The following is a 12,328-nucleotide window of genomic DNA, read 5'->3' as shown; positions in this document are numbered from 1 at the left end:
GTTGACGATCAGTCAGGTGGAGGTGTTTTGGATGCGTTGTAGTCGTCGTAGGTGTTTGGCTGGGATTCCTGCATAGAGTGCGTTGCCGAGTCCAGTCTTCTAATGACGAGAGCCTGTGTCACCGTTCATCTTCTTTTCGGTCGGGATCCACTTGTAGATCCTGCGGAGCATGTGGAGGGTGCTGTAGCAGGAGGAGGAGACGGCACGGACCTTTTCAGACATGGAGAGGGAGGAGTCAAGAATGATTCCCAGGTTGCGTGCATGGTCGGTGGGTGTCGGTGCTGTTCCCAGTGTGGTGGGCCACCAGGAGTCGTCCCAGGCTGAGGGGTGGGTCCGAGGATGAGTACCTCCGTCTTGTCAGAGTTCAGCTTCAGACGGCTGTTCCTCATCCAGTCGGTGACAGCCTTCATTTCCTCGTGGAGGTTGGTTTTGGCGGTGTGCAGGTCCTTGGTGAGGGAGAGGATGAGCTGGGTGTCGTCGGCGTAGGAGAAGGTGTTGAGGTCATCTGGCGGGCCACTTGTGCGAGGGGGGCCATGTAGACGTTGAATGTCCATGCATGTATATCTAATTAAGATAAAAAACTGGAACAGATACAGGTCCCGGGGAGGCAGGAGGGCGTGTAGAAATCTGCAGCTCTACATGCCAAGTCAGATGCATATTGGTAAGTAGCATTTTCCTTTCGAGGCATATGAGCTGCAGATTCTACACTTTGCATCGATTGTGCAGCAGTATCTCCCTTAGCGGTGGTCACCTGTATCCGTTGCAGTAGTTTGAAAGAGAGTTTTGAGGAGAGCTTGGCCTACTGCAGCTTGCTGCTTAGCTTGCACATCAACACAGTAGTGTTTAGTGAAGGTGTGTGTTGTAGACCATGTTGCTGCCTTGCAGATGTCTTCTAGGGGAATGTTCCCTAAGAAAGCCATGGAGGCTCCTAGTTTGCGTGTGGAGTGCACTCTAGGAGGAACTGTTAATGTGCGTTTTGCCTTGAGATAGCATATTTGTATACATTTAACAATCCACCTTGAAATTCCTGATTTAGAAATGGGGTTGGCTTTATGTGGTGGAGAGAAAGCTACAAATAGTTGTTTTGTTTTGCGAAAGGATTTGGTCCTATCAATGTAATAGAGAAGAGCTCTTTTGACATCTAGTATATGTAGAGCTCTCGCTGCTACAGAGTCTGGGTTTTGAAAAAACACTGGTAACTCTACAGATTGGTTTAGATGAAAAGGAGTAACTGCCGCCCTTTGGACAAGTTTTTGGTGTTCCACCACTGCAGAGAGCGATGTGTGCGGCTGTCCACCAACACCAGGTCTGTCAGTTGTCCTTGTGCCCGATTCCACTGATATACTAGATATTCCTACAATGGGCGCATTTGCAGTCTTGCATATGGTACAATAAAAATGCAAGATGCCATCATGCCTATTAATTGCATGAACACTCTGGCTGGGAGAGAGTGTTGGTTTTGAAACCTTGTAACTAAGGCTTGAATGCTTTGTATCATGGCTGGACTGGGATAAGCTAGAGCTGTATTGGTGTTTATGGTAGCCCCAAGGTATTGATGACTTGCTGTGGTTTATTGTAAACCCCAAGTTGTGCAGTGTCTGAATTGTTTGAGATGTGTGTTGACCACACTGGTTGAATGACTTGGCTTTTATGAGCCGATCGTCTAAGTATGGGAAGACATGGATATGTTGTCTTCTGAGATGTGCTGCAACTACTGCTAGGCACTTTGTGAACACTTGTGGTGTGACCCCGAATGGAAGGACATTGAATTGATAGTGTTGTCCTTGTAGCACACAGCCTGAGATACTTCCTGTGAGAAGGATGTATGGGAATGTGAAAGTAGGCGTCTGAGGTCTAGTGTAGTGAGGAAATCGCCTTGTTGCAACACTGGGAGCACTTGTTGTAAAGTGATCATGTGAAAATGATCTGAGTGTATATACAGATTGAGAGGCCTTAAGACTAGAATTGGCCTTAGTGTCCCATCCTTTTTGAGTAATAGGAAGTAGAGTGAGTATACCCCTGTTCCTCGATGTTGCAATAGAACTAACTCTATTGCATCTTTTGCAGCAATGAGAGAACCTCTTGTTGGAGCAGCTTTAGATGTTCCGTGGACATTGGACGCTGTCTGGGTGGTATATTTGGAGAGGTAGCTGTAAGCTCTAGGCAGTAACCATACTGGATAATTTGTCTTACCCACTTGTCTGTTGTGATGGAATTCCAGACAGGTAAGAACTGTGTTAATCTCCCCCCTACAGGAGTGGTATGCTGTTGGGGGAGCCTAAGAAAGTCACTGTTTAGTGGTGGTAGAGGATCGATTGTTGTTATTACCTCAACCTCTTCCCTTATTGTTATTACCTCTGTAGCCTCCTCTAACAGATCCTCTATTGTAGGATGTTTACGTATTGTTTTTAAAGGAAGTTGAATTGTCTGCTCCAGTTTGTTTGGAGAATCCTCTGTAAAAGGAGCGAAGAAAGGAGCCTCTTGGTTGGGTGGACTGCAGAGCTACCATAGATTTTGCAGTATCAGTGTCTTTTTTCATTTTCTCAAGTGCTACGTCTACCTCTGGACCAAACAATTGTTGTTGGTTGAATGGTTTATTTAAGATGGTTGTTTGCACCTCTGAAATGCATAGCCACGGATGTTTTCGAAGGAGGACACTAGTGTTTATTGCTCTAGATGCAGTGTCTGCTACATCAACAGCGAACCTGATTGAGCCATTTAAAATAAGCTTACCCTCTTGTATAAGGTCATTTGCCAGTGCCTTATATTGGTCAGGTAGATTTTGTAAAAGGGTTTCTAACTGGTCATAATGAGCCTTGTCGTATCTTACAAGGAGGGCTTGTGTGTTAGCTATACACCATGTATTGCTAGCTTGTGCAGCTATCCTTTTGTCTGAAGCATCTATTATTTTTGATTCCTTATCAGGAGGTGGTGCCTCACATAATGTCTGTGAATTTGCTCTTTTTCTAGCGTTTGAAACGACTAGGGAATCTGAGGGTAGCTGTCCTTTAATGTAAGCAGGATCCCCAGGAGCAGACCTGTACCTGTTTTCTATTCTTGGGTTTATGATCCTACCTCATACAGGATCTTTAAACACTTCTGGGGCATGCTTAATGACCCCTTTAATCATGGGTAATATTTGAACAGATGTTTGAGAGTGTTCAAAAGTGTCTAACAAAAAATCTTCCTCTGCCTCATCTGGGTGCATTGTTACATTATGATACATGGCAGCCCTATTAGGTAGATGTCCAAACCCAACATTATCTTCAGGAGGAGATGGTTTGGATGGATATGTATGTGGGTCAGGGATATCTGGTAAACCTTGTGGGTTTGGATATTCCCAGTCAGGTACATCACTTGGGTATGGAAAGGGCTCATCTGGGTCTCCCCCATCCCCCATGTTATACTAATCTTCATTCTGAGGAGGTGTCTGTGGAGGTGAAGAATGAGGTAGAGAATTTTGTGGTGAATGAGCAGGTGAACTTTGAGGTGAAATGTTAAAAAGAATAGAAGGAGAAAGAGGAGGTACAGGAGAAGAAGGGTGCATAGGTGATGTGGCAGAGTCCTTCTTCTTGACAGGCACTGGAGTTGAAGGTGCTGTATCTAGCTTCCTCTTTCTATGTGGCATAGTGGAAACATGTCCTGTTTTTGGATCTATGTATATCCTTTTTTGCAAAGGATCAGGTCTAAAAAGCTCTTCTTCTTGAGAAATTGATTTCGGCGCCGATTTCTTTGGCTCCGGGCCTGGTTTCTGCTTGTCTTTAGCCTTAGGAGTTGTTGTATAGTCCTTTGGCGTAGTTTTCGGCACCGAAGGTATTGTTTTCGGAGTCGAGGCCTGGTTCGAGGGCTTGGAGGCATTGGAAGCAGGCTTTGTAGGTTTCGGCACTGAAGATTTTGGGCTGGAAGCTGTTTTGGTCGGCTTGGAAGCGTCGGAAACAGGCTTCATTGGTTTTGGTGCCGTCTTGTCCAAGAAACCTAATGGTGTTAGCGCGCTCAATAAATTGATTTAACATAACATAACATAACATAACTTGTCTTTAGGAGTCGACTGTTTCTGAGTTTTTTTCGGAACCGGGACTTCTTTCGATTTCGGTGCCGAGGGAGCTGGTAGTATCGCATGTGCGGTTTGCTCGGTATGGAGCTACGGGAAGGCTTTAGTATTTTCTTCGGAGCCGGGCTCGGTGGCGGGGCTTTTGAAGCAATGTCTTGGTCTCGACTGGGCCCCAAAGGCGGAGTTTTGACCTTAGCCTTTGGTTTAGGTGTTGGGGCAGTCGTACTCATGCGTTGACCTGATGGTATGGAGTCATCGGAGTCGTCTGCCTCAGATACGATTTAGAGATCATCGGAATCTTCCTCGGGGACACATGGACCTTCGTCGAAGATATCCACCGGTTCTGGAGCTGATCTCTACATGTCGCGTTGACGGGCCCTCTGATCTCAAATGGTCTTCTTAGATCGAAAGGACGCACAAGCTGTGCAGCTCGACTCGTCGTGTTCAGGTGATAAACACAGGTTACACACCTCATGATGGTCGCTGCATGGAAATTTTGCTCTACACACGGGGCATTTTTTGAATGGTGTCCTTTCCATGAGTTGTAGGCCTCACCATGTGGGTAGGCCCAACGGCCCGCGTTGACGACCGGAATCGAACTGATGAAGTAGAGTCTATGGATATTGATGTTGAAGTTGTTTTTAGGCATTTTGCGCGTCAAAGTCCTTGGAAAGTAGATTTTGAGCCGGAGCGGAAAAGTTGCATCCGAACCCAGTGGCGGAAACAAAACAATATAAGGATGGAGCCGATGCCCATGCACAATATTGTCCCAGGGACGAGCCACCTATCTCGTGACTACAAAGACTTCTTCCAAGAAGACAACAACATGCAATCATCCGAGCCCAACACCAGGTGGCGATCTAATGCAAAGTGTAGAATCTGCAGCTCGTATGCCTCGAACCATTCGTTTCCTGTTCAGTGATTCCATCCATTAGTTTGCATCTGTCCTTCCTGTAAGGTTAAAGCCAATGTACTGGCACGTGTTTCATTCAGGAGCCTTGGACAACCTTCCAGATTGCCATGTGCACCAACTGCCACATGTGATCTCTCGGTTTCCGTTGGATCTTGAATATGTTATATAAACCACATCAAACCAGACTCCTTTGCTTGGCCTACACTGCATGCGAAACAAGCTTCCTGTCTACCACTCACCTGAAGAATCGACCGGACCTGGGCAGCAGACTTCTTGGCTTGTCCTTCACTTTTGCCTCCTAGCAGTGACAACATGGCACGCAGTGCTCCCTTTGTCCGGTCTGACTAGGGCTGCCATAAACTACAAAGACAGGTTAGCCCTTGTCCTCACGAGTGAGGACCACCACGTAAGTCAGTTTCCCTCCCCTCTTTCCATCCCCTCCCCTCTCCCGCCCCTCCTTCCCCTTCCCCTCCTCTCCTCTCCAGCCTTTCCCCTTCCACTTTCTCCGCCCGCCCCCCCTTTACGGTTTAAAAGATTGCTCGTTTGAATGCTTACATGTTGTTCTGAATGGTTACATCAGCTAGCAATCACCTTGCTGCTCCATATGTTTCACGGGGTAAACTCACTGGGAGGCAATCCCTCTTACCTTCCCATCTTTTTGGCTACCATGCAACCTGTAACTTCCAAGTTGCAACCTTCCTTTCATTGGCGCAGCAGTGGACAATTTATACAGGGGTCACCCTAAGTGTCTCAAGTGAGTAATTCACTTATTCTTAACATATGTATATTATATCCTTTTAACATACAGGCAGCGAGACTGATATTTTCTGTGTCAAAGTACACCTGTATCTCTACGACACCCATACCTGTTCGCCCAAGACCATCTCAAATCACTGGTATACCATGTGATCTATGTTCCTCACTCCAACTGGGTCGACATACGACCATGGAAATTTGTGTGTTATGTACCTTTTTAGGTCTCGCCTGTCGATGCGCATGCGCATCGAGCAAGCGAGACTATTGCGAGTTATCCACTCTTTATCCACACTGCAAGGAATCGTGGCGATTCCTTGCAGTGCCCGTGACTTTTAAGGTCAATGCGCATGCGCATTGAGCGCATGCGCATTGACCTTAAAAGCGCGTGCGCGTGCACGTCCGTCTCCTAACAACACACACACACCCTCTCCCCCGCTCCGCCCCCTCCCGCCGTGTCGCATTTCTCTTTCTCCTCCCCCTCCCCTCTCTTCCTTCCGTCTAACGCCGTGTCGCACCTCTCCCCTCTCCGCCCACTCCCCGCTCCGCCCCCTCCCCTTCCCTCCGTGTCGCATTTCTCCTCTCCGCCCCCTCCCCTGCCCGCCGTGTTACGGTGAAAGGCTTGCTTGTTTATTTTACCCGCCGTGTCTCTGCTGCTTCCCCCTGTCCTGTCTCTCCTCCTCTCTCTCTCTATACCCTCCCCCTCCTCCCCACCACTCCCATCAAGTCCCTCTGGCCCTTCCCTCCTCCCCTGCCCCCTCCACCCTTTCTTGTTATTCTTCCCTCTTCTTGCAGCCGGAAACAGCTCATTGCCCTCGTGCTCAAGTTGTAATGGGCAATGTCTTGATGGAGTCGGGTGTTACTGTGCAGGTGGTTCTTCCGCCTGCGTTTCATCTGCGTGTAATCCAAATACAACCCCGTGCTGCCCCGTGGGACTCTTCTGGCACTCGGACTCCTCCTGCTGCTCGGGTGAGTCTCGCTGCGTGACTTAGTAAAGCAAATACATAAAATAGCACGATTTCGTAACCAACAGACTTGGCTTTATATAGTGTGATTTGTTTGTGCGATACTAGTGGTGACGTCTCACTTTAGACCCATACACAGCATAAGAATCACCTGCACGCTCTTCGACAGTGTTAGTTCATATCCTGTTATAAACTGCTAATAAAATGATGCCCCAAAACGCAAATTGTCCATTCAAATGTTCTGACCTGTACGGGGCACACATTGAAATACTCGGACCCGCCACAAGAATATGGGGCTTATTTACAAGGCCCTTGCGCCACTTTTGCGTAATTTTTAACATGGAAAAGGTGACGCAAAAGTGGCGAAAGGGGCTTGTAAATCTGCCCCATGGGGAAATTTCCACATAGTAATAAATGTATTACACTTGCAACTGACCTCTCTCTATTTCCTAGCGCCTCTGTTTTACCTTTCCATGTCCCCATTAATCCTAGAGTTGGATTTCGTATATCCTTTCACACATATCAGCCTTTTCTGTTTTTTGCCCTACATCAAGCCCTTACTCAGCGGATACTGACCTCCCAATGTGTTCCGTCAGTCCGAGGCCGACATTATGTTTTGGTTCCAGCAGCCATTGTGTGTTTGTGTACCTGTTTTTGTGCATTCCTCTATTTGAGTCTGTTTTGGCACGCACTTGTGCAGGTATATGTGTATTTATAATCTGTGTGTATGACTGTTTTTGTTCGACTTCTTTGTGTTGAGCGTCTGTCTCGGCTCCCTGTGACATCAGCAGTGGCATATGGGTTAAAGCTTTGAATGCAGGAAGGCCCGGAACGACTTTCATCTTCCCAATCTCAGTAATATCGCAACACCTGGCAAACCTTTTCAGCAAATTCTACTTGGCCGTCAGTCCGGCAGCCTCACCTCACCATTTCTAGCTTGTTGAAACAAAAAACTAGTACGTTTTTCCTGCTTATACAGTTTACTGCTGGTTAAATAACGTAAGCAGCTTATATGTAATTCATGATTTCTCAAATCAAAGGCTGGCTGTGCATAATTAAATGGTACGTCAATATATTGTCTGAAATATCAGAAACCTTTAAAGGTGAAGGAGAAATCGGACTACAAGTTATTTGCATGTGAGAGGAGTCTACTTAATTGTTCTCATATTGCAAGAGAAACTCCTTCCACCTTTAAAATACCTTTACTAACTGTAATTTTTGGGATGAACCTACAAACGAAGGTTCTTTGTATTCGGCTGTAAAAGACTAACATAACGCAATAATATATTTGACTTTTTCTCACAATTGAGTTCGATGTGGTCTGTTCCGAACCTTTGAGCTGTGAATTTTGATCGTGCTTATTTGGTTATCCATTTGGTTTAAGGTTAATGTTTATTGTAATCTACAATTCAAATTGTGTATTCTAGGAAATAGTTTAGAGATATGGCATTATTATCTTGAACGTTTTGGATTTTTTGAAACCATATATTTGTTTCAGCCTCACTCACCCTCAACCCCTCACCCTCACTCACCCTCAACCCCTCACCCTCAACCCCTCACCCTCAACCCCTCACCCTCACTCACCCTCACCCTCACTCACCCTCAACCCCTCACCCTCACTCACCCTCAACGCCTCACCCTCAATCACCCTCAACCCCTCACCCTCACCCACCTTCACTCACCCTCACCCTCACTCACCCTCACTCACACTCACCCTCACTCACCCTCACCCACCCTCAACCCCTCATCCTCACTCACTCTCAACCCCTCACCCACTCTCAACCCCTCACCCTCACTCACCCTCAACCCCTCACCCTCACTCACCCCCACTCTCAACCCCTCACCCTCACTCACCCTCAACCCCTCACCCTCACTCACCCTCAACCCCTCACCCACCCTCAACCCCTCACCCTCAATCCCTCACCCTCACTCACCCACACTCACCCTCACTCACACTCACTCACCCTCACCCTCACTCACCTTCACCCTCACTCACCCTCAACCCCTCACCCTCACTCACCCCCACTCACCCTCAACCCCTCACCCTCAACCCCTCACCCTCCCTCACCCTCAACCCCTCACCCTCACTCACCCTCAACCCCTCACCCTCAATCACTCACCCACACTCACCCCCACTCACCCTCACTCACACTCACCCACCCTCACTCACCCTCACCCTCACTCACCCTCACTCACCCTCACCCTCACTCACCCTCACTCACCCTCAACCCCTCACCCTCACTCACCCTCAACCCCTCACCCACCCTCAACCCCTCACCCTCACTCGCCCTCAACCCCTCACCCTCAACCCCTCACTCACCCTCAACCCCTCACCCTCACTCACCCTCAACCCCTCACTCACCCTCACTCTCACTCACCCTCAACCCCTCACCCTTACTCACCCTCAACCCCTCACCCTCAACCCCTCACTCACCCTCAACACCTCAGCCTCACCCTCACTCACCCTCAACCCCTCACCCTCACTCACCCTCACTCACCCTCAACCTCATGCTAAAGATTTACAAAAAAACCCATAAACAATTCTAAAAGCACTAACTCTAATGCTGCGAGACCTATTGCATTTCTAATGCTTGTTATTCCCTCTATCTAGGTCGACCACCAACGTGACATCCCCGTGTCTATGTAAAGTATACAGGATATATTGTTCACGTCTTTTGCACATTATTCACAGGGCATGGTTCACACATTTCTCATCCTTCCCATCCCTGTGAAGAGTAGAATTAGGTCTTTCTGGTCCTGATGAATTGCCATAATCCATTATGGACTGTAACAGGCATGGAACATGTTAACCTTGCTATGCACTACTTTTGTAGCCAAGTAGATCAATAAATCTATTTTATGCTCACATCATGCTTTTAACCTTGAAAAAGTGACCAGAGTCACTTTGTCCTTTTAGCCAATTTTAATACATTTTTCACACTCTCATTCTACTCACTTTTCACCACTCGTCCATGCCAACATACATTGGCAAAAAAGAAAAGACCTCCAGTAAAGAGCCCCCTTGAGGGGCCTGTTGGGCACTGCCGTGCCGGCCCAACGAGGAGCTGCTCGATGATGAAGCACAATACTCCTCAGGGTGTGTGAGGGCCTTTGCTCCTAAAAGGAGCCCTCCCCTCCCTCTTCCAGACCTAGCCGCTCACCCAGGAACTGCACACTTTATATTCTCTTCATCACTGGCGAGGCCTATGTGCTGGACCTCTCAAAAAGCCCCAGTCCCCCTCCTTTGTTTTGACTACTCTTGAATCAGTTTCCGGCTGTACTCTGATACAAGGAAGACAATGGAATAAGGACAGATATGTAGGTAGAAATATGGAATAGGACAACGGGTAAGACCCCCAAAGGACATCCAGTCGCCTATGTCTTAATGCTAGTGTTATGCCATATAAGGGTGAGATACAATCGGTGCTCCAAAGTAATAAGCACTGGCAAAGCCAATAGCTCTCTCATTTGTGACCTACTGGCTTTGAGAAATGGTTTTCAGCATGCTGCACAGCATCCCCAAGGATAAAAGGAAGGCATAAGCAACACAGGGTAGGGCAGGAGGTAGGCATAATTAAATAATAAAATTAACACAGGAGTGGAGGGAGGTAGGGATAAGCAACAAGAGGGAGGGTGGCAGGAATGGGGAAGCACCAGAGGGTTTGGGAGACAGCAACACTGAGGGAGCGGATGGATCAACAGGGAGAGAGAAGGAAGGCACCGGTGGGGGAAGCAACACAGAGGGCAAGTGAGGCAATAGGGAGAAGCAAATAAGAGAGCACAACAAGGAGGGGGTAGGGAGAAGCACTCTGGTGATGGAAAGCAATCGAGTGCAGAAGGAGAGTACTGCACGAGGGAAACCGCTCAAAAACACACGCACTCATGGAGTGCTTAACACAAAAAAAGAAGTGTTTAAGAAGCAAGCAGTGAAAGCAGAGATGCCAGTCAATCAAAGACCTGGTAAAGAGGCAAAGCTCCAAAGGAGGGACAAAGAGAAGATTGACAAGCTGAGAAACAACTAAGAAACAAACACATGAGTGACAAAAAAAGCCAGCCATTGGTAAACAATGGGCTCAAGCCCGTGTGTGTTCTTGGAATGCCTTCATAAGCCTCGCAACGGACAGCGCATACACTATCTTGTAGATTTGACCTAAAAACCTGTCAAACTGAACCTACAAATACTTGCATAACATAGCCCATTCAAGGTATCATAGGGTACACCCTGTGTCCCATTTCATACAATATGCCCAGTGTAGACCTGGAAAGTTTACTGTCATGAGAAGATGGTACCATTTAATTGCCTGGAAGGTTTTCAAAATCAATATATTGATGTATGTATTCATTTGGCTTCAACCAAGCAAATTCTGGGATTCAGCTAAACTACGTCACATATGCTTCAATAGCCTCTGAAACGTAGGAATCATTTCTTCTACTGCTATGTAACACAGTTTATTAATTGTCTAGCTGCTTACACAAGGTTCCAGCTGCACATATTGTTGCTACTTTCACCACACAATAAGTTATATGATCCTGCAAACCATGAACCATCTGCCTTCATTAAAGAAGTTAAAAAAATGATGTAATAGGTTATACAAAAGCTAACCTGCTGTGTGTTTTCTTGTTCTGTGGCAGCAAATCGAGGTACCAGGCCAGGAATCGTTGGGATGAAGAAAGGTGCAGATTTGGGCACTTTTGGAGGTTCCTTTGGTTTGTTCCTTTTCTAAAAGGAGAAAAAGCAATTCTGTTAGGAAAATTAGCAACAGGATATAACTTGTTTGTGGCATGGTGTTTAGTCAACCTTGATCAATTGCCAATAATAGTTTTTATTACTAAAAAAAATCAATTACAATTTCTTTATGGAAATCAAATTCAGATATTACATTTGGCAATGAGAAATTAAAAACAATCAAACTGTTGACAACAAGCATGCTAGTGAGGTTACACAATAATCGAGCCCACATGGAGACATGGCTTCCCCATCGCTTTGATTGGCAACTCCCACAGTATTCTCCGCTTTTAAATCAACAACATATCTTTTAGTGTGTGCATTGGAATATATTTAAATGAAGACAGTTTGCTCTTAAAAAATATCCCCACCTTAGTTCTCACTCCACTAAGATGGATTAATCCTTCACACAAGATAGGATAACCACAATGAAACACATACTCTCTTGATCATAGTATAAAACAATCCACACTTTAACTAAATATCTTTAAAACTGATCACAGAAATTATATACAGTTCCCCATAAAGTTTGGACCAGCGCTCCTGAGGCGAATAGCCGGGAGATTTGATTTTTAAACATTTGAATTGCTTTGTTGTGTAATAACTTGTGTTGAACCCCCCCTCCCCCCCCCCCCCCCCCCACCGGCTCTCCCTTACCTCCAGTACATTGGACCGCGCAGCCGATTAAGGGCTCGTGCGGTTAGAGAGACGCCATTCCAGGGAAGCCCTCGTTCCTGGACACGCCCCCCTGCCGCTAGGCCATGCCCCCTCCCAACACTATATAAAGCGCGCCAGCAAGACAGCGCGTATTAGTTTGGACCAGCGCTCCTGAGGCGAATAGCCGGGAGATTTGATTTTTAAACATTTTAACCCCTTCGCTACGGCGGGAATTCCGCCGCAGCGCTAAGGGGGGGGGGGGG

The 12,328-nt window shown here is 46.9% G+C and overlaps 1 protein-coding gene across 1 annotated transcript in view; it reads right to left on the bottom strand.

The window, feature by feature from the left end:
• Positions 1 to 12,328, bottom strand: part of WDR36 (WD repeat domain 36) — a 443,575-nt gene that overhangs the window by 36,296 nt on the left and 394,951 nt on the right. Inside the window, exon 21 of the mRNA XM_086963545.1 lies at positions 11,286 to 11,402. Within this exon, the coding sequence (XP_086819671.1) occupies positions 11,286 to 11,402 (117 nt within the window). The remainder of the gene's footprint in view (positions 1 to 11,285; positions 11,403 to 12,328) is intronic.

This window comes from Lissotriton vulgaris, chromosome 3_1 (genome assembly GCF_964263255.1).
Source record: "Lissotriton vulgaris chromosome 3_1, aLisVul1.2, whole genome shotgun sequence".
In the NCBI taxonomy this organism is placed as follows: domain Eukaryota; kingdom Metazoa; phylum Chordata; class Amphibia; order Caudata; family Salamandridae; genus Lissotriton; species Lissotriton vulgaris.
The sequence above is the reverse complement of the archived record's forward strand: the minus strand, read 5'-3'. Positions and strand labels throughout refer to the sequence as shown.